Source organism: Puma concolor, chromosome B3, assembly GCF_028749965.1.
Source record: "Puma concolor isolate L17-30 chromosome B3, mPumCon1.1.hap2, whole genome shotgun sequence".
Classification (NCBI taxonomy): Eukaryota; Metazoa; Chordata; class Mammalia; order Carnivora; family Felidae; genus Puma; species Puma concolor.
The window spans coordinates 62,234,925-62,258,218 of NC_141672.1; the positions used below are offsets into that span (position 1 = coordinate 62,234,925).

The window sequence follows — 23,294 nt, forward strand, 5'->3', positions numbered from 1 at the left end:
CTCTTGACTACCACTCATTACAGCACTCCAAGATGAACAAAGAACTCCAATACATGCACGGAGCAGATTTTTACTGTCCAGGATCCTGCCGACTGTGACCCTTTAGTTTCCTCTTTAAGGGGCAGTCTGTAGGCCATCACTGTAATGACTTCCTGGTTCCTCACCCATCACAACCCCAAGCCGGGTTAAAATATCTACAATACCACACTGCATTCGAGATCTGAATATTGCTACAAGAAATCATGCAACTTCCCTGACAGGTTTCACTTCAAATTCATTACCTAATTCTTAAATGGACATTCTGCTCTGCCTGGCATCCTACGTTTCTAAAGTTATGTTCATTCACACACAAACCAAGACAACTGTTTCAAACTATCCTGAAAAGTAAAACTCTAAATGTTATGATTTATTTCCTTTTCAAGTACAAACTTTTTATCAAACTTCTAATACCTTACAAACCTTTATAAATCTTCAGCACCATCTTTTGACCCATCACATTGAGAATCTAAATGAACTTTAGGATACCTCACTCCCTAAATTTATTAACTTGAAAGGATATGCATCCATCTGAGTTCTTGTATTCCTCTGTTACAATGGAAGCAGTTTCCCTCTTGCTAGCAAAAAACAACTCTTTCACTTATATTCTAGATCCTATCCCCTCTGAATCTACTTATCTACTCCAGAACTTTCCTACTACAGTTATCTTTTTTCTCTCTTAAAATCACTTTTTCTTTCCTGGTTCATTTCCATCAACATATCAATTACATGCCCTAAAAAAGAAAAACCTTTCCATGAACTGTAAGCTCCCTCTCCATCTATTGCCAATTTCTCTACCTCCATTACAGGGGTAAGAAGTTGTATGCATTCACTGTCTTCACTTTCTCACTTTCCATTCTTTCCTCATACTACTCCAATGTGGCCTCTGTCCTGGACCAAACTCTTGTCAAAGCCCTCAACATCTTCCATGTGATCAAATCTACAAGTAACTGTTCCATTTTCCCTTTGCTCAACCTCTCAACACCATTTAAGGGAATTAATCACTCTCACTTTTTGCAAACACTTTCTTGCCTCCTCTGATACCACATTCTCTTCTGTTTCCTTCAACCTCATTGGCCATCCTTCCCAATATCCTATGTGGTCCCCTTCTACTTTGTCCAACTGCTAAACATTGGCACACCACCAAGCTTTTTCTCAATGATCTTTCCTCAGTTTCATCTAGTCCTAAGCTTTAATTATTGCTGATGGCTGCAATAATCAAATGCCTGCTCAATATTTCCAGGTGAGAGTCATCTCAAATATATCTCCTCCAAGACAATGTAACTTCCTTCCCCAAATATACTGACCTCCTCCCAAAACCCATCACAATAAATGGGGCAAATATCTACATAGTCTTTGAGCCCCAAATATTGGAATCAGCCTTAAATCTTCTTGCTCTCTTATGCCCAAAACCAATATGCCATCAAGTCCTATTCACTGTACTATTGAGATATTTCCCAAATCTGCCCACCTCTACACTCTACACTCTCTAAATCTACACTTGTCTCTCTGAGCCCTCACTGGTGTCATCTTTTGCATGGACGACTGCAATAGCCTTTCTCTTTCAAAACTGCATTTAGATCCAATCTGTCCTCCTTACCATGGCCTATAAGACCATACAGATTTGTCTGCTGCCTATCTCTTCTAACGCATCACTTGCTACTATCTTCCTTGCTCATTGTACTTCAATCACATTTAAGTTTGGGAGTTTTATATCAGTGTCTTAAACACACTAAACTTGTTCCTTCTCTCAGGGCACTGCCTTCCCATGGTTCTTTGCATGGCTAGATACTCCTCCTCTTTCAAGTCTTAGTTCAACTATTCACGTTGACAAAGAGGCTGCCTTGATCACCCTATTTAAGCAACAGCCCCACTACCAATTGCAGTCACTCCCAACTACCTTTTTACTTTCAGTAAATTACTACCTGAAAATACTTTATTCATTAGTTTTTTCACTATCTAAATATTTCCATATTAAAATACAAGTTCTGTAAGAGTAAGAACCTTCTATTTGGAACTAAGTTCCCAACACACGGCCCATAATAGGTGCACAATAAAATGTAAATGAGTGATTATTTCATTAAATTCTTTTAGTTCTGTGTAGTTTGAAGTTGATTTAAAATAGCTCAGCTCATCAGTTCATTAATTCAACAAACAAATATTAAGTGCCTATACTGTCCTAAGGATAAAACTGTGACAGACACATATAAAGAAAAATAGTTCCTACTTCATGCTAGTAGGAAAGACAGTGTAATGCAGTGTGACAAGTACTTTTAACAGAATATAAAGTGAAATGTGGACAAAAAGAAGATATTTATCATTTTGTTTCATGTAAAAGATCTTTATGGAAGAGATATTTAAATTAGGCTTGAAGTAGTGGTCTACTTCAAAAGATAAGTGAGCAACAAGTGAAGAGAAAGCATCTTCCAGTGAGAGGGGAAACGTGTAAAGGCAAAAAGAGTCACAAAGAAACAGACCAATTATACCTTCTGTACACTGTTCAGCTGTCTTAATTTCCATTAATACTACCAGACTGGATTCAAGTCTTCCTCTTAGTTGGTTTATTTTTCATTCTGCTGGAGTTGTAGCTTAATGCTTAGAATAGCACAAAGGCTATAAAGAAGGAACCTGACTAGTAAAATGTTAAGCTGAGTTTCTTTAATTACCCTGATGATTATCCCTTGGTCCTTCCATGCTTTTTGTGTTTGTCAATTTGGGACCTGAAAGATTTCAGGATCTATAATTTTCATTATAACATTTGATAAAAATGAAGTAACTAAATGATGAAAAAAAAGTGCTAAATTTATGTTAAAGGAAGCACAAAAATGTTTTAGAAATACTTTCATCAAAAACAACAAAAGTGCACAAATTAAAAGGGTTTTATTGACTGTTGATATTTGCAATGACTCATTTCCAAAAATAGTGGTTAGTTAGGATTATCTGCATGGTGTTCAGGTAATAGAAATTTATGATCACTAAGTCAGCCTAAAAATTTTTACCTCGCAAGCTCCTTTTCACATAGTTCATGAACTAATCTTGATCAAGCCTGGCAATACAAAGTCCGATTCTTATCAGGAAGTGAGAATAAAATGAGTTCAAGATCCATAAACATATTATCCACTATGCCTGGAGTTGATTCCAAACACCCATGTACATATAGGATTTACCACTTCTCTTCCTTCATCCTTCCTATGTTCCAAGTCTTTATGACACGTCTTCTTCTTTGGTGTTTTGAATGTATTTTATCAATGCCTCTGGCCCATTTGGCTAAAGCCTGTATCCCAACCCCCATATCCATGCCTAATTTATTCAGCTCTCAGAATTGGGCCCCTCACCTCTGCACCAGGTATCAGTTGGGGTCCAATCAATAAAAATCTCTACAATATTATCCTACCAACTATAAGTATCAATGAAGCCTAGGCTGCTAGGCCCTGTCCATATCCACACCTGTCCCTGGAAATCAAAACTAGCCAAAAGTAGCCTAATTTAGCTAGAAGTCCTAGTAATGGCCTGTTAATTTTATGTGAAAACTTGACTAGGCCACCAGGTCCAGATATTTGATTAGTCATTACTTCTGGGTGTGTCTGTGAGCAAAAACAGACTGCCCTCCACAATGTGAGTGGGGCTCTTCATCCAACCCATTTCGAAGTCTGAATAGAATAAAAGGTAGAGTAAGAGAGAATTCCTTCTAATTGTCTTTAAACTAGGATATTTGGGGCGCCTGGGTGGCGCAGTCGGTTGAGCGTCCGACTTCAGCCAGGTCACGATCTCGCGGTCCGTGAGTTCGAGCCCCGCGTCAGGCTCTGGGCTGATGGCTCAGAGCCTGGAGCCTGTTTCCGATTCTGTGTCTCCCTCTCTCTCTGCCCCTCCCCCGTTCATGCTCTGTCTCTCTCTGTCCGAAAAATAAATAAATGTTGAAAAAAAAAATAAATAAATAAACTAGGATATTGGTCTTCTCTTGCTTTTAGACTTGGACTTGGACTAGAACTTACATCATTGGTTCTCCTGGTTCTCAGGCCTTCAGACTCAGACTGGAACTACACCACTGGTTCTCCTGGGTATCTAGCTTGCTGACTGAAAATCTTGAACTTCTCAACCTCCACAATCGCCTAAGCAAATAATTCCTTATAGTAAATTTCTTTATATATATCCTGTTGGTTCTGTTTTTCTGGGGAACCCAAACTAATACAAATGGTTATTTGAATGACTGTAGCTTGTAATAAGGCCAGGCCTCAAAGTTACCGAACTGCCAATCCTGACCAGTTCTATTCCTCTGTTACTTATTGGTGTTTGGCCTGGATCCAACTGTGCCTCAAAGACTGGCCTGTATGATTTTGGACATAAATGGTCATATAGATACTCAAAAATATTTGAGTCAAATGCTTGCGGCCAATAGGAGTACCAATAGTAAGACATTAAGAGGAAATGAATAACAAGCTAAAATGAAAATTAGTCATACATAAGATTCCTTAATTTAGTGGGTAGCTTAACTAGATAGCTTCTAGAGAGGTAGGAAATTTAAGATTCTAGAAAAGCTAGTGAAGAACTGGAAGTTTCTTGCTTTATCCCTTAATTCCAGGTATTTCAGTAATTTAAATAAACTATATGAGCATTAATGGACCAAAAAATGATTAGAAAGAATGAAAGACTGTTTGGTAAGTCAATTCCTTAATCAAACAAATGCTAATTTTAAAAATTTTAATTGATCCTATAAAAGATCTTAAAACTCTCAGTTTTCAGCTTGAGATAGAAAAGTTGTGGGAAAAGAATTTGAGTAAATAAGAATATTAGTATTCATCTGAAAAAGATAAGATTTTAATAAGGCCAGTTCAAGTAAATAAATGATTTTAAGTTGATTTGAAAAACAAAGTTAAGTTAAACTGTATCAAAATCAAGAAATTCTCACTAAATCTGAAGGTCTCCAATAGCTACATAGAATGGGACTAAGGTAATCCTGGGACTTCAGAGAAGATATTGTATAATCAGAAAACAGGTGATGCTAAATAACAACTCTAAAATTAAGGTCTAATTTTGGTGGAATTCTTTCCAAAAACTCAAAATCTCAGTCTAATCATAAGGAAAACATCAGACAAACCTAAATTCAGAGACATTCCACAAAGTATCTGGCTAGTATTCTCAAAACTGTCAAGGTCTTTAAAAAAAAAAAAAAGGAATAATAAGCTGTTATAGACCAGAGGAGACTGGAGAGATGTGACAACTAAATGCAATGTGGTATCCTGGATCGAATCTTGGAACAGAAGGGCTTTAATGAAAACCTGATAAAATCTGAATAATGTCTGGGGTTCATAGTAAACTACCAATGTGGGTTTCTTAATTTTGATAAACTTACCACAGTAATGAGCAATGGCAAAAGCAGGGCAAAACCAAAACTGGTGAAAGATATATGGGAACTCTATACTGTAATATCTTTTTTAATTAAAAAAAATTTTTTTTAAATTTATTTTGAGGGAGGGAGAGAGGGAGAGGGAGAGGGAGGAAGCAGGGGAGGGGCAGAGAGAGAAGAGAAGGAGAATCCCAAGCAGGCTCCATGCTGTCAGTGGGTCAGAGCCAGACACGGGGCTCAAACGCACAAGCCATGAAATCATGACCTGAGCTGAAATCAAGAGTTGAATACTTAACCACCTAAGCCACCCAGGTGCACCCTTATACTGCGCTAACCTAGAAACATTCCTGCAAATTTAAAACTATGCCAAAATAAAAAGTTTACTTTAAAAAATTAAGGAAAAAAGTTTCCATTCAGAACTAGAATGGTAGTTCAAAAGTTCATTTTTATAATGATTATGACATAAAAACTAAAATGAATACTATTTGGTCCAGAAAGCCGGAAAACTATGCAAATTAAAAGAATTAAAAAAAAAACAAGTCGTTCTTCATAAAACGTAATAAATACATGCAGTAGACAAATAATAAACATATTGCAATGATGGATAATATATATTTATAAATAAAGAACATATTGGTAAATATTGCCAAAGGTTGATTTATCTTTATGTATCATGAAGGAATGGTTGGCAGTCCACATTTAATTATGCTCTATGTGTATGTTTTTAGTTAAGAAAATAAATGATAAAAAATAAATCAAATGTTTGAATTCACGCTATAATTGTTTCTAAGCACTATAAACAGTTTTGGCTTCTCTCAACAATCTTGAATGATTCAAGATTGCATACAGTTGGTAGGACACAAAATGGTAAAAACAGTTGCTCATTTAAAAAATTTAAGGACTTTTTCCAAATCTAATGTGAAGATAAATGTCAGGTCTCTACATCTACATAGAATGAAATCCTTTGTGACTGAACAATGTGCCAGCCCCAAACAGGAAAAGCCAGATTAAATTTAAAAACCCAGCTTAAAGACATGAGAAGGCTGCTGCTACAACAATGAGTTGACTGGCTAAGATTTTGAAAAAGGGCGATTTGAAGATCTGCAGTCATTTTTTGCCCTGAATTTTAAAGATTCCAGACCTGGGCAAGGGGCTGGGAAGTCAGGCTCTGATTACAAAGAGGGCTTCTGTTGGAGGACAGAGAATTCATCTAAGCTTTTGGTAGTTATGTAGGGCAGAAGTGACAAAATTGGAGATTTGAGACTTGTTTCTACCTTAAATCATTTGATAAATCCCAAACCTGTACAGGGCTTGAAATTAAAAAGTTAAGGCTCTAAAACCTCTGAAAACCATAATGGAGTTTTCCACAGTCTCACAATGTGAAGAGATAAATACTAGAATATGTGATTTACCAAGAGTAGGGTCCACTGAATACTCGGCTCTGTTTCGGAAACCTCACCAAAAGCACAGAGCTGAACCACAAGTAGATCAAGACTTATCAAAACTTCCACCTAGCCTCCATGGAAGATAGTAAAACATTTTAGATAATGATAGAAATTAATTGATAGGAAACATTTTATGAAGTAGGAGACAAAAGGGCCAATTGATTAAGTGATAACCTTAAGCAAGCAAGAAAAGATGAGAACTAGTATAGAAATAGGTTATCCTGAAACAGGGGTAGGTACTAAGAAATAAAAGGCAGAGTATATGGGAACAAATGCAGGTAGGCTGGTGGATGAAATGGTGGAGACAAGCAGAAGTTCCTTTTTATATTGGAAAGGTGAGGTTGGATATCTGAGGAAAAAGAAAGGAGATAAAAAAGTCCTTTACAGTGGAGAGTGAATGGACCAACAAAAGGCAAGAAAAATGCGAGGCAACACCAAGGGCCTACTTAAAGACAAAGGTTATGAATTTAAGGATTAAGGCAAATCTGTGTGACATTCTCCTGCCATATAAAACTATGACAGTGTAGAACAGGGAGAAAGTTAAATTTTTTAAGGCTTAGGCTTTGTTTGGTGAGGACAATGAACCAAAGGAACTGGGGTTATCTTATAAGCAAATTGGTGATAATTAGGTGAGCTGTGGAATTTAAGCTAGATGAACTGGGAAGTGGGAACATGAGAGGCTTGAAGGACAGGAGAATAAGTGGTCAAGTCAACAGAAACAGGTGCCAGTGGAGCTGAAAATCTGCTAGAGTCAGGGTTGTAGAGTAAGGGAGCTGGACAGGTAGTAAGTGGTGGTCAGTATGACAGAAATAGAGCAGAATACATGATGAAGAGAGGAGACAAATCCAAGAAGATGAGAGGCCAGAACAGCGAAAGGATCATCTGCAAAGACATTTAAATCACCAAGAATTAAGACAGGAGTGGGCTGAAGAAAAGACATTGAAATAGATCCTAAGACATTCAAGAAATGAGGGAAGCAACACAGGCATGTGTAAATTACTGCAACAGGAGTGCCTACTGGGTGGTACAATCTGATGCATGAGTTTCAAAGCTAGAGGTGTTTAGAGATGAAAAAGGAACAGTGAACACTAATGGGGAACAAGCCTCCAAGCACACTGGTATAACTGCTGTGGGAGGGAATACAATCACTACTGGAGAGGACTGCAGTAGAAGCAGTATCCTCAGGGAGGTAATCAGGTTTCGTTAGAGCAGGAAGGTATAAGTCATGTTCAGAAAAGAATACACTAATAATTTGATTCATTTATCAATGTTTACTAAAAGGCACTGAATTAGGCACTGGGAATAAAACAGTAATAAAGACATAATCTCAGCCCTCACAAAACTGCGACTCAAGTAAGAAGTCTCATATAAAAGTGATTACATTAAAGAATGTAACTAAATTCTTTTTTTTTTTGGAATATAACTAAAATTTTGTGGCAATCTTATTAAGAAACGTGGATGCATGTACTCGGAGAATGGTGGAACAAAATTTGTGACTATTTTAACATATCTAATCATCACGGTACTAATTATGTGCTAAAAAATAATTTGAATTAAGAATATGTGGGGAAATGTTGCTTTTTAATGGTAAAGAGGGAGGGGAAAATGCTTTTACAGATATATGCAGTTACCTGAGACAAAGCAGCATCCCGTTCTTCTATCACTGCATTCATTTCTTCTGCTGTTATTCTCTTTTTACATTCCTTGGTCTTGTAGATTCTATCCACAATTACAGCTCCATTCTTCTGAATAGCTATCCCTGTGTCTGCATTGTTTATTCTGTTCAGTAATTCCTGTAATGTCTACCAACACCATTATATGTTAGTCAGACATGAAGTTTTAATATATTTTATTTAATATAGGGTTTTAATTAATAGGCACATGTGAATTGTAAATTGACTGAGTGAAGTTATTGAATTTTCATATTGCAGCAAAGATGTACATTATTAGTGTGTCAATTCTTCTTTTTCCCACATCTTAGTTCTTGAAACCCACTCAATTGAACTTAAGCCTCTAAGATATAAGACTGACATCAAGAAATCTCCTCAGAGAATGGCTTACCATGTCATTTTCTTCAGGGTTAATATTTTCTAGCCTAGAAAAAAGGGACACAGAAAGCCTGATCAGTAGCATTTCCTTAGTGCAGCAAAATGAGTTCGCTTTTTAAATCTTTAGAACCTCAAGTAATTTCATTCGACTAGTCTTTAGAGTCAACCATGACACTGAACATATTAAAGTGCCACCTGCTCGACTCCATCTTTCAATAATGCTCCATATCTTCTGCGCTGACTTCAGACTGTTAAGTTATTAATGTTTACTGCTATATATGACTACAAGGATCAATTGTTCATATGTGCTTAGATGAGGAAAGTTCCCTAGTGATAGAAGCACTACTTCTCATCATTATATTTATTCCTGGACTTTCAATTCTTACCAAAAATTGTATTTCCTCTGTTTTTTGGACTTCCTCACAAATAAAGCAAGGCAAGTATTTTTATTACAAAGTTTAACTATGTTCCCAAAAAAGCAAAGACAAATAATTGCCACTAAATTTGACCTGAAAATCTCTTGTGCTACCTATTTGTTGAAACAAATATATAGAAAGGCTGACCAAAACTGGACCACAGTTTTAGATGACTAATGTTATTTTCTCTTTTTCATTACATATACTGAATTACTGAATTTAAAGACTAAGAAAGTAAATGGGTTCCTCTCATAAATGTGTTTTGTATTAGAAGAGTCACAGTGCTTCCTGAAATGTTTTTTGATGTTAATAAACTGAACAAATGCAGGAAAGGCAAAGAAAGAGCTCTAAATGACATGTTTTAGAAAATGTCTATAATATAATTTAGGCAACCATTAAATTGGGTAAATTAACGAAAATTGGTAATAAGTATTAGTAAAATGATGTAGATTTTAGAAATGGCTCAATTATTTTAAAATTGTATTAAAAAGTTTAGATATAGAAGTTCCTGTTTTCTCATATCCTCCCTCCCCTATTTCTGGGCTCCTATGATTTAACATTTACCACCAAAGAAAAGCATACTTGGAAAAGATAATACAGAACTTAACAAATTTATTACAAAATTGTCCCAAACTTCAGAGTTCAATGAAACTGCTACATTCACGGAGAGATATTTAGAACATTGTATTTTTTACAGGAAAAAAATAAACATATATCAAAAAACTGTTTCTACACACATTTAAATAGTATAATTTAAAAGGATGGTATGGTATAGTAATTTTGAATTATATACAGTTAATGGGTCTCAAAGTAGTCATGTCCACTTGGATTCACATTTCAGTAAAGACAAATACTTTCACCTTTTATTTTTTTTCTCCCAAAATAACTCAACAGTTTTCAAATATCCTGCTTCATAAAAGCTGGTTCTACATAAACTCTGAAGACAATAATTTCTTTTTTACTCAATTAAAGAACATAGTAAAAAGTGTAAGGTAACAAAATTCTTACACTTTTTTATGATCATATTAAAGTATCAGAAAGGCATTTAACCATCAGTTATTGGTTGGCTAAGTATCATTTTTAAGGAAACCATATGTAGTGAGAAATATTTACCTTAATATTGTTTTTTTTAGATGAAATCAGGCTAAGTGCTATTTATAGCAGTTTTCAAAGAAGATTCAACTTAAATCTTTATAAATTTCCTAATTAATTTATTAAACTCAATAATTTAAAATGTGAAAAGAGGGGCGCCTGGGTGGCGCAGTCGGTTAAGCGTCCGACTTCAGCCAGGTCACGATCTCACGGTCCGTGAGTTCGAGCCCCGCGTCAGGCTCTGGGCTGATGGCTCGGAGCCTGGACCCTGTTTTTGATTCTGTGTCTCCCTCTCTCTCTGCCCCTCCCCCATTCATGCTCTGTCTCTCTCTGTCCCAAAAAATAAATAAACGTTGAAAAAAAAAATGTGAAAAGATACATGAAAATTAAACATTTATATTACTAGATTACTGGAAGCTCTTGCAAAAAAACAAAATTTAGATCCCAAGGTTATAAATACCCTTCTTTTGTTCCAAAAAACTACATATGATTAGGAAGAAAACAACAATGTAGGCAGGTTACCTAACTTGTATGTTCAAAATAATTAACACAACAAAGTGTATGGAATGTCTATGTGATACCTGTAAGCTTTTTTTTCAGGCACTGAAAATTATTACTTTAAAGAGAGACAAATGAAGAGTCTGAATGTTTTAAATTAACATCTTTCTAGAGGATACGGTTAAGATAGTTGTATTTAGTCGAATATTAAATTTCCTTGTTAATTAAAATTTTTAAAAAATAAAATTTTCTGATCAAAGGCTATACCAAGTCCTTTCCACATTTATTTAGCATTACAACTATAAGTAATGTGTGTGACTGCCCTTAGAAGTACATAATGTATAGTAATTTATCATTTTGCTGATGAGCGCATCTGAATCATGTTTTGGTTTAAGTGCGCCAGGTCTGACATGCAGGGCATGAGGCTTAGTCAACCACTTAGCATTTATTTGGATCTCAATTTTGCTTTATTATTATCCTTTAATTATCCTCAATTTTGCTCTATGATTATCCTTTGTAAGTACAGTGATAAACAGTCACTAAAGAGACCACTAAGAGAGAAAACTAAAACTTTAACAAAAATGAGCAAAGGGTTAATTTGTGATTTGAAAAATTACATACAGACAAGTAACTTTCAATATAAACATGAGGCTGGAAAGTGAAAAGGCTAATATTTATATTTCTCTGTATTTCTTTAAAAGTTTCAGGAAGTACTTGTCACAGATATCAAAGATTAACTACATCAAAATTTAATCTCAACTAGATTACTTACAGCAGAGATCTGCAAACTTTCTGTAAAGAGTCATATGGTATTTTAGATTTTGCTGCATGTTCTGTGCTGCAGCTACTAAATGCTACCTATGTAGACAAAGCATCCAAAGATAATATGTAAGTGAACAGGTGTGGCTGTGCTCCAATAAAACTTTATTTACAAAACCAACTGAAAGGATGGATGTGCACCATAGGTCCTTACTTTGCTCATCCCTGATGTAGAGCACTGAAAAATGAGACCAGACCTTTGATGTTAAAAGTGTGCCAACTATGACATATTTTTCTCAGCTGGATCATTCAATATCCATTTGAAAACTAACCACCAAAAAGAATGGATTTCAGAAAATAAAATTCAGTCTCATATCACTTACTGTATTACTTAAGAAAACATAAATATTAGACTACCTTTTAGAAAACTACTAAAATTACCTTTTAGAAAAAAGAAGACCATTTGAAACAGGTAAACCAGGCTTTCTATTTTCTATATAAAATTACTTGTCAGAGGTTTAATGTTTACTAGCAGTATATATAACATAAAGCTTTACTGGTTTAATAAAGACTTAAAGTAATAGTTGATTTTATATAAAATACAGCTAACAAACTATAAATTATTTATCATTAACAGGAGATTTACAATTATACAAAAGAATCTCAACCTTTTGGAAACTAAATTATGCTTACAACAGTCTAACTAGACATAGTCATGATAATTAGTAAGAATTTTGCTGAAGTAAATGTCCATGGGCTCAAGTTTCAATTGATTTCCTATACAGTGCATATTCTGACTGACACCCTTGCACTCTAAGTAAAAAGACCCCTACATGAAATGTCACATTTCTTGATTTATCCCTAGATCAGTCAATATCATGTCTTCTGAACCTATAGTCATTCACCTTGTTCAGTGGGAAGCAGCTCAACTTTAACCTCAAATGATAAAAAGAACTAGTGATCAGCTAATCAAAAACCTCGGAATTTGTTTTTATTCTCTCTCATTTTTACACAGGGCCACCTTAATATGTTAAAAAAAAAAATACCCTGAAGAGACTGAACACAATATCATGATCTCAAAAGTTGGAATATACATACACAAACATGTCTATATTAGTATGTAAATTTTAGTCATTTTAACTTGAATCCTTTTTACTTTTTTCCTAGTTTTGGATAAAAGTGAAAAAGAAAAAAACACTGAAGATTCAGAGCAGGGGAAAGCAGAAGTGGCAGAATATAAGCCAAGACAGACATCACAGAAAGATAGAAGTAGATCAAAACTGGCAAAGATGAAAGAGAAAAGACAAGGAATTTGAAGACTACAGGAAGCAAGAAATAAGGAGTTAAAACAAAAAGAGATGTGAAATAATGTATATTATTTCAACCTATAACTCACTGCCTCCAAATATGTCTTTCAGTCAAGCAAAGCTCAATTATAAATTGATTCTACCTTAATAAGGATTCCATCTAAAATGCACTATTGAGGGGTGCCTGGGTGGCTCAATCGGTTGAGCATCTGTCCTCAGCTCAGGTCATGATCTCACAGCTCATGAGTTCACCCTGCATCAGGCTCTGTGCTGACAGCTCAGAGCCTGGAGCCTGCTTCTGGGTGCCCCTATCTCTCTGCCCCTTTCTGTCTCTTACTCTCTCCCTCCTCTCTCAAAAATAAATAAACATTAAAAAATAAAATAAAATAAATAAAAGGCACGTTTTAAAGTTCAGAACTACAGCCCTCAATTGAGTAGAAAGGAACATCCACAGTGACACTTAAAACTATGCTGACATATATTCTTTTGTTGTTGTACTTCCTTCTTATGTATGATTTTTCTTGGACTATGATACTGTAAGAGCTGACTACAAACTGTGCCTTAAGAACCAACAATTATTCATACCAATTAATATTTTAAGTATTTATGAAGTTACTTATTTAATGTCTATCTTCTCAACTAAACTAGAACCATAATGCTGTGTTCTGAGCAACCTGACACATAGTACATATTCAATAAATATTTACTGAATGGACTAAATAATTAAAAGAAAAGGCTTGGGATTGAGTGTTTTCCTTTTTGCCTTCTAATACAAATGCTACAAAGAATAAAGTGAAAAAGGCTCTGCCTCAAGGAATCCTAATTTCAATGTATTATAATAAAAATATATATACAAATTAAAGTAGACAATGAAAGGTAAAAAAAAAAAAATAGGGAAGAAAAATAGGCTCAATTGAGATCCATAAATTAAAGAGAGAAAATGAACAAAACTAAGAGACCAAATTAACAGCGGCTCGGAGGAAGAAGTTTTGATTTGGATATGTGGGCAGATGTTTGTGCCACTGGTCAGGGCAGGGGATTAAGGGAGAATAAGGTTTTAAAAATGAATAAAATTCCATTTGAGATATGCTGAGTTTGAGTTGCCTGTGTAAATCTGAGATAGACAAGTCCTACAATGTGTAACTGACTTTGACTCTTTGGGCAAGTCATCAACCAGTCAGAATTTTTTCACCTATAAAGCACAAACATCACCTACCTTGAGGAATTATGACGTTGTATATAAAAAATTGATTTGTTACCTTTGGGGTATGATTTTCATTTTTGAAAAAAAACAAAATCTATTTAGAAATTTCATCAATAAAATTGGTAATTAACCTACATAATAAGATCTACAGTTACGAATTACAAGTAAATACAGCACTGTGCAGCAGTTGATAAACTGAATGAAATAGTACTTGCAAATCCCCAAAGAGTTCTGAAGTTATTATAAGAGTATTACTGAAATAAGGAAGGTATCTACTTTGAAAAGTTGTGTGTAAAAACATTTGGTCCTGCAAGTGTTTTTATAGATATAAACAAACTGATTTTAAAAGGCAAATGGAAAAACAAAGGTACTAGAATAGCCAACAAACAATTCTGTAGTAAAAGAGCAAAATTAGAAGGTTAATATTATCTGATTTCAGACACTATAAAGATTCAATAATAAAGACTATGTGGTATTGGCAAAGGGATAGATTGCTAAAATCAATGGAAGAGAAAATAAAGTCCAGAAATTAACCCACACTAATAGAGTAAACTGAGTTTTTGACAAAGTGCCAAGAAAATTTCAGAAATGATGGCATTTTCAACAAATGGTGCTGGAAAAATGAATGTCCATACACCAAAAAAAAAAAAAAAAAAAAAAAAACCCAAAAAACAACAACAAGAAAAACTAAACACCTCCACAAGTACCACATCTCTCACACAAAAATTAACTTAAAATAAATCACAGATCTAAATGTAAAACATGAAATTTATAGCTTCTAGAAGAAAACAAAGGATCTCAAAAAAGCTGTGTGACCTTATATAGGGCAATGAGTTTTATGTTCAATACCAAAAGTACAATCCATGAAAGGAAAAAAAAAATCAATAAATTGAATTTCATCACAATTTAAAAATTATGTTTTGCTAAATACAACATTAAGATAACAAAGAAACATTCACTGCTGATGGGAATGCAAAATGGTATAGCACAGCCACCCTGGAAGAGAGCTTGGAAGTTTCTTCTAAAGTTAACAAAGATTTAACATCTGCTCCAGCAATTACATTACTAGGTTTGACCAACTAGTTTGAAAGCATATGTCCACACAAAACCTGTATGCAAATGCTAATACCAATGTAATTCAAAATTGCCAGTAATTAGAAAAAAAAATCACCAGGATGTAAGAGGATCCTAGCATAGTATGCAGACTATGAAAAAAAAGCCTGACTATATTACATAACCTCATCTAAGGGTGTAGAAGGGAAAAAAGAAGAGCCAACCCAAGTAACTTGGTACTTTGACTGAAACCTGTCAGATTAAAGGCTAAAGGAACTATACATAAACAGTGCCCTCTGGTAGGTAAGATTGTTTCTCATAGGGGTATGGGTTAATGATACTGAAAGAGTTACAACATATACAGGGGTAGAACAAATAAGGAAATGGAGAGTGGAGGATGGAAACCAGGTTTCCTATTGTTGGAGAGGAAATTACACATAAGAAAAAGGAGAAAGCCAGAGTGAACTATGTGGTACTGGATTAGAATAAGAGAAGTCAGTATGAATTCAGATTTAGCTTAATAAAGATACAAATGGATACATAAATAATTTCAGATATGTGTATATATATCAGTTAGTATACATGCATATATATCCTAGCTCTTTCTGTTTACTGGGCCTAGAAGTACTCAGACCCTATAACAATGAGCACACCCAGCATCCAGATCTTGGTTTCTAATACCATTTTCCAATAAAAGGAATAAGGCCCCTTGGAAGAATGGCTAATTCTAGGGATGGGGCACATCCCTATACATCTCTAGAAGACATAACTGAGAGGCATCTTGAGGTGCCAGAGATTAGGAAAAGTGTTTAAAAATCAAAAGGATGGGGACATGTCAAAGGGATATAGAGGCCAACTGGAAGAGTTGCCAATGGCCAAGCTGGAATACTTTAAACAACACAGTATTAGATTATAACCCAAAGTATTAAAGAAGTATCAATGAGTCTATACTAACATAAACAAACAAATAAATAGATGAGGGGGAAGAGATAAATCTCCTGTACTGAAAAATTACAAATAATTTATGTAGATAGTATCCGTAAAGAAAGTAGAGCTCAATTAACCTCTCAGCCCACATCTCTTATAACCACCTGAGTATGGGCCACACTTCAGTAATCTGCTTCAAAGAATATGAAAGAAGAATGTTGGTAAGTAACTTTACAGTGGAGAAACATGGCAAACACTACCTACACTAGGTGATCAAGATTAACATAACTGGTGTTAAGTCATGTTGATAGCATAATTTTGAAATAATATGATGAGAATGGCACTTCAGTCTTGTACTCTTTGTCCCCCCAAAAGACAATACTTTAGTCTAATCATGAGAAAAAATTCAAAAAACCCAAACTGAGTAACATTCTATAAAATGCCTGAACAATAGTCCTGAAAACTGTCAAATCATTAAAAACAAAACAAGGGAAGTCTGAGGAAATGTGATTAGAGTAGGCAAAGGAGTCATACCAACTAAATGTATATGGGATCTTGGATGGGAACTTGGAACATAAAAAGGACATGAGAAAAATTAGTAAAATCTAAATAAAGTGTGGAGTTTAGTTAGTAATTATGTAACAATGTTGCTTTCTCCCCTGTGACATATGTACCATAATAATGTAAGCTGTTAACAATAAAGGAAACTGGAAGTTGGTTAATGGAAACTCCCTGTACTATCTTTGCAACTTTTCTATAAATCTAAAAAGTATTCTAGAGGCACCTGGGTGGCTCAGTTGGTTAAGCATCCAACTTCAGCTCAGGTCACGATCAAATGGTTTTGGAGTTCAAGCCCCATATCAGCCTCTGTGCTGACAGCTCCGAGCCTGGAGCCTGCTTCGGATTCTATCTCCCTCTCTCAGCCCCTCTCCCACTTGCACATTGTCTTTCTGTGTCTCTCAAAAATAAATAAACATTGAGAAAAAATTTTTAAAAAAGTACTCTAAAATAAGAGGTCTGTTGGGATAAGATAAAAAAGAAGATCAGTAAAGTTAGTGTAGTAAAATCTGAACAGACATCTGTTTATCCCATCATATAACCACATGAACAGAAAAAAAAATTAATCAAACAGTAAAGAAAGTAGGACATCACATAGTAATTTTTTAAGATTTTATTTTAAAGTTTATTTATTTTTAGAGACAGAAAGAGAGAGAATCCCAAGCAGGCTCCATGCTGTCAGTGCAGAGCCCATTGTGTGGCTCAATCTCATGAACCATGAGATCATGACCTGAGCTGAAATCAAGAGCCAGATGCTTAACAGACGGAACCACCCAGGGACTATCACAAAGTAATTTTTTAAAGCAGGGTAGAGAAATGATGATTTTGGTCAAGTTCACCTAACTTTTCCTTTTACACATAAAAACAGGTATGGAGAAAAGGAGTGAGCTCACCAAATCCTGAGACTTCCACTAATACACAACTTGGAAATAACCTAAGAGACCAATGAGTTGATTAGACAGCCCAGAGAAAAGTAAAATCCTTCCTGAATAGAAGCCTGTGTTACTGAAGAATCTTTACAACGGAAGCAAGAAGCACAAGGGCTGCCACTTTCTACTACACTGGTAGAACAAATAAAAGCTTCAAAGTAATACTCCATGGAATCAGGATTTACACAAAACCAGGCAGAATGAACCCTTGGTATACTGCAACACACCAAACAAAATCCCATAAGCAGAGGACAGAACCTCCAATAAAAGGGTATACATCCCCAGGGAGATCTTCCCAATCTCTATTCCGCCTGCCACGTTGCCAGAGGGCTATATAGACAGGTGGCCAAAAAGCAGTACCTTGCCAAGAAACTGTAGCTCTGAGAAGAAGACAAATAGATTTCAAACAATGTGAAATGTTTATGAAGGAAAATTCACTTGCACTATATCAGAACAAAGAAAAGTTCTTGACAATTTATACATGAGCAAGATGAAGAGAAATGACATGGCAATTATAAATATACACTACAGGGGTGCCTGGGTGGCGCAGTCGGTTAAGCGTCCGACTTCAGCCAGGTCACGATCTCACGGTCCGTGAGTTCGAGCCCCGCGTCAGGCTCTAGGCTGATGGCTCAGAGCCTGGAGCCTGTTTCCGATTCTGTGTCTCCCTCTCTCTCTGCCCCTCCCCCGTTCATGCTCTGTCTCTCTCTGTCCCAAAAATAAATAAAAACCTTGAAAAAAAAAATTAAAAAACAAATAAATATACACTACAAATCCATAAGAAAAAAAGGATCATAACAGGCACCAGGGTAACTCAGGTGGCTTAGTGTCTAACTCCTGATCTCTGCTCATGTCATGATCTCACGGTTCATGAGATCGAGCTCTACACAGAGAGTGTGGAGCCTGCTTGGGATTCTTTCCCTCCCTCTCTCTCTCTCTGCCCCACCCCCACTCATACTCTCTCTCAAAACGAATAAATGAAATTTAAAAAAATCATAATATAAAAAACAACATAAACCAAGAGAAAGAAAATCTTCCTGCCAATGGTTGGTATTTTATTATTTATTTATTTATTTTTAAATGTTTATTTTGATAGGTGGGGAGGGGCAGAGGGAGAGGGAGACAAAAATCTCAAGCAGGCTCCAGGCTCAGCAGGGTCTGACGTAAGGCTTGATCCCATGACCATGAGATCAAGACCTGAGCCAAAATCAAGAGTGGGATGCTTAACCAACAGAGCCACCAGGAACCTCCAATGGTTGGTATTTTAAAAGAATATAAGAACATGAATTCGATAAAATAAAGTTCATGGAGAAAATGCCAAAACATAAAGTGAATGAAAAGGGAAGTTGAAAACTTAAGGAAACGTACTGAGAACCATAACCAAACAAACAAATAAGTAAAAATTTAATAAATGAACTATAAAACACAGGGATAGGAATAGTGACAATTGGAACTACTAATATAAAGAAAAATTGTGAGATTATCACAGTGAATACAGAGAAAAAAAGAGGGATACAAATAATTATTGAACAGATAATACATAAAGACAAAAATACCCTATTACAAGAATAACTATAGTCTCTAAAACAACCTAACAAATAGAATACAAAATTCACAAATCTAAAATTTCCATGAACTAAAAGATGAATCAAATAGTTCCTAGAGAGGCATGCTGTGGGTCTCCAAAACGTTATTAAAGAACAATCAACACAAACATCATGATTAAGTTCTACTTCAAGAACAAAGAATCCTTTAGGTATCCAGGCAGGAAAAAACAACAAACAAAACAAAAACACAAGCCAAAAGTAAGTGAGGAAAAAACACCTGTGACCTGACTTCTTTTTAGACAAACTAGTGTCACAAGATGGACTTTTATACATTGCATAGAGTCAAAAAAAAAAAATTAACCCAATAATTTTATTCAGAACCAATTTGAATATAAGGGTAACACAAAGCCAGTCTGAAGCATACTGAATCTAAGAATAAAGTACTTATTAGCCCTTCCTCAAAAAACTGACAGTGAAATTCAGTTACCAAGGGATTCCCCAAAATAAAGAACTCAGGTGTAAAAACATCATGTATCACAAAAGTTGTAGTAATGATTATTCAATACTTTTAAATATAAAATAAAAATTAAATAAAAGGAAATTTGGCTACCGAATCTAATACAGCTTTCATAAATATTTTAAAGCTAGAATTTATAAAGACAAAGTAAAAAAGAGTTTAAAACTTATTTCATAGCTGAAAGTCAAAGGATATTGTTTAATCACTGCATGTTTCAAAAAAGTGAAAAGAAGAATTGATGCTTCCAATACCTTAATGTTTTTCAGTCTCTTTTCTTACATTCCGAAGGATCTTTGGGGAGTTAATATATTTTATTATAAGAAAACTTTGGGGCACCTGGGTGGCTCAGTTGGTTAAGCAACTGACTTCGGCTCAGGTCATAATCTCTCAGTTCATGAGTTCAAGCCCCATATCAGGCTCTGTGCTGACAGCTTGGAGCTTGGAGCCTGGAGCCTGTTTCAGATTCTGTGTCTCCCTCTCTCTCTGCCTCTCTCCCGCTCAGGCTCTGTCTGTCTCTCTCTCTCAAAAATAAATAAACGTTTTAAAAAAAATTAAAAAAAAAAAGAAAACTTTGCATGAAGTTCAAAAATTTCTTTAGTTTCACTTCAATTGATTATTACTCCTAAATTCAAGTAACACATAGCACGAGCTATGAGTCAGGTACTTTTCAATATTTACTAAATCATTTAGTTCTTATAAGAACTTATACAAAATAGGCAATATTTACCCATTTGTTGACAAAAAAACCGAGTCCAGAGACTCAGTAATTTGTCCACTGCTGTACAGCTAGGAAGTAAAAAAGCCATGATTCAAATACAAATGCCTGGATCTGGAATCTGTGCTGTTAACCTCTACATTATATTGCCTCTCAAGTAAAATAGTAATGTAAAGAATGATTTGATTTTTATCAAATTAATACTACGTATACATCCATTTAACTACCAACCACTCATTCTTGTAGATGATAGTGTTTAACTATATAAGTAAAGAGAAATGTTTGGGATGATGTTTCTCTATTAATAAAAATAGTTATTTGGGAGTAGGCAGTGGGGAATTCAGATGATTTTTTTTTTTTTTTTGGTTTCTTTATGTCTATTATTCAATGAGTTTAATGTCTTTTAAGGAGTGTCTATCAGTCTTCAAAAAAAAAAAAATGAAGCTATTAATCTGAACAAAAAACAAACCACATTACCTAATCACAACTTGAACACTGTCATGTTAATTATTTAATGACTTTTTGTCTCCCTAATGAACAATGTTTTAATTAGTACTTTACTGTAATCCTCCACGGAGTCTAGCACAGTGTTGGGCAGAGCAAACACTCAATAAGTATATTGATGGATCATCATAAAATATTACATTACTACATTGTACCTATCTTACAAGTAACATATTTCTAGATACTCTAGGGCCTTTACCTACTTCTGACTCTTTAAAGTAGCATCATTTATATTATCAGGGAGCTTGAAGAAAAACAGAATCTTAAGTTCCACTCCAGACTTACTGAATGAGAATGAGCATTTTAACAAGATTTCCCAAGTGACTGAAGTCACATTAAAATTGGAGAATTACTTATTTATAGAACATTGTTTATCTAAGTGTGGTCCATTATTTACCTATGTCAGAGTCACCTGGTGCTTGTTAAAAATGTAGATTCTCAGGAGCACCTGGGTGGCTCAATGGGTTAAGCATCCAACTCTTGATTTCAGCTCAGGTCATGATCTCACATCAAGATTTATCAGTTTGAGCCCTGCAAAGGGCTCTTTCCTGACAAGGCGGAGCCTGCTTGGGCTTCTCTGTCTCTCTCTCTCTCCCTCTTTCTGTCTCTCTCTCTCTCATAAAAATAAATAAATACTGGAAAAAAGTGTAAATTCTCAGGCTCCACCTTATTTCAGGTGTCATTAAAGTTTATGACACACTTAATAAAGTCAAAAGTAGTCAAGAATAGGAATGAGCAGATTAAGCAGAGAGCAGTGAAAAAACCCACACATTTGAAATAAATCAAGAAAGCGATAATAAGACAGGGAAGAGGCATCACAAAGGAAGATCAGGTAAGGATATCAACAATAGACTATGAAAGTAAAGAAAGTAATTGTACAGAGTACATTCTTCTTCTCTCTTTTTTTTTGGTGACTATTATTCCTGACATGCAAACTACTACACAGCATGTCAAAAGTTTCAGAAAGACTGTGGGGATATGGAATTTACTAGTGTACCATATAAGAATCAGTAACTTTCAGGGGCGCCTGGGTGGCGCAGTCGGTTAAGCGTCTGACGTCAGCCAGGTCATGATCTCGCGGTTTGTGAGTTCAAGCCCCGCGTCAGGCTCTGGGCTGATGGCTCAGAGCCTGGAGCCTGTTTCCGATTCTGTGTCTCCCTCTCTCTCTGCCCCTCCCCCGTTCATGCTCTGTCTCTCTCTGTCCCAAAAATAAATAAAAAAGTTGAAAAAAAAAAAAAAGAATCAGTAACTTTCTGAATATGTACTACCACAAAATGCATGCATTTTATAAATGCTCCAAAAGTCACAAATAGTTTCAAATGTATACATACACTTTTAGAGACATTTCCATATGCTTCACTCGTGCAATTGCTTCATCTCTCTCCTCATTGGCTAACTGCAGTCGAGACATAATAGCTTCATCACGTTCCCTCTGTGCAAAATACACTTCTTCAACCAGAGCTACCAAAATATATAATCCATAATTAATTACAGAAAATAAAAAATGCCACTTTTAGCAAAAGTAAAAAGCAAAATTAATTTTATTTTACTAATTAAGTCAATTAGTCACTTGAAAAACCATTATTTTTAAAAGCTACTGTAAAATTGAGATATATTTCCTACCTGTAGAAACACAAATTAAAGAGGTCAAACAATAACAAATACTGGGAGCTTGTGAAATAAAGGTAACTCACACGTATACTGCAGACAGGTGTACATATTTCTACAGCCATCTGAAGAGCAATTTGGCAATATTTATTACAGTTTAAGATTTGCCTAGCCTATAACCTGGAACTCTTCTCTTTGGTATGCAGCCTAGAGAAATTCTTGCACATGAGCACAAGAAAACATGTATTAAAATGCTTATTGTAGCATTATGTTATACCAAAAACTTAGAAATAACCCAAATGTCCAATAACAGGAGCAGGGATAAATAAATTACTAAAATGGAATATGATACAACATTTAAAATCAATTAGCTATGGACATAGAGACACATTTCAAAAATAAAATTGTGGCAAATATTGCGAGGTGCAAGGCAAAACAACTCTATTATTTATGGATAAACACAATTAGTAAAAATATTAAAACAAGCATGGAAATGATAATCAAACTCAGGATAATACTTATCTCAGTAGCACAGTGGAAGAAAAGCAAAGAAAATGGGACCAAGGAAAAGCAAACAGGGGCAGAGCTGTGCTCTTTAGCACTGCATATCTCCAGGGAGCACCATTTATATAGATTATAATACAAATAGCATCATCTAGATTTGTGCAGCACTATATAGGAAGCTTTGATGTTACCTGAAATTGTCATTTCTCAAGCATAATTTCTACCTGAAATCTTATTTAACTTTTAAAATATCACTGCAATGTTAGACAAAAAGGGGCTTAAA

At 35.1% G+C, this 23,294-nt stretch overlaps 1 protein-coding gene across 6 annotated transcripts in view; it reads right to left on the reverse strand.

Annotated features, from left to right (window-relative positions):
- Positions 1-23,294, reverse strand: part of MIPOL1 (mirror-image polydactyly 1) — a 346,637-nt gene that overhangs the window by 234,035 nt on the left and 89,308 nt on the right. For all 6 annotated transcript variants that reach the window (XR_015252408.1, XM_086709892.1, XM_086709891.1 and 3 more), the window contains 3 exons: positions 22,231-22,360; positions 8,887-8,920; positions 8,457-8,627 (listed from right to left, as the gene is read on the reverse strand). Coding sequence is in view for 5 of the 6 variants with exons in the window: in XM_086709892.1 (XP_086566018.1) it covers positions 8,457-8,627; positions 8,887-8,920; positions 22,231-22,360 (335 nt within the window). In the remaining variant the exon portion in view is untranslated. The remainder of the gene's footprint in view (positions 1-8,456; positions 8,628-8,886; positions 8,921-22,230; positions 22,361-23,294) is intronic.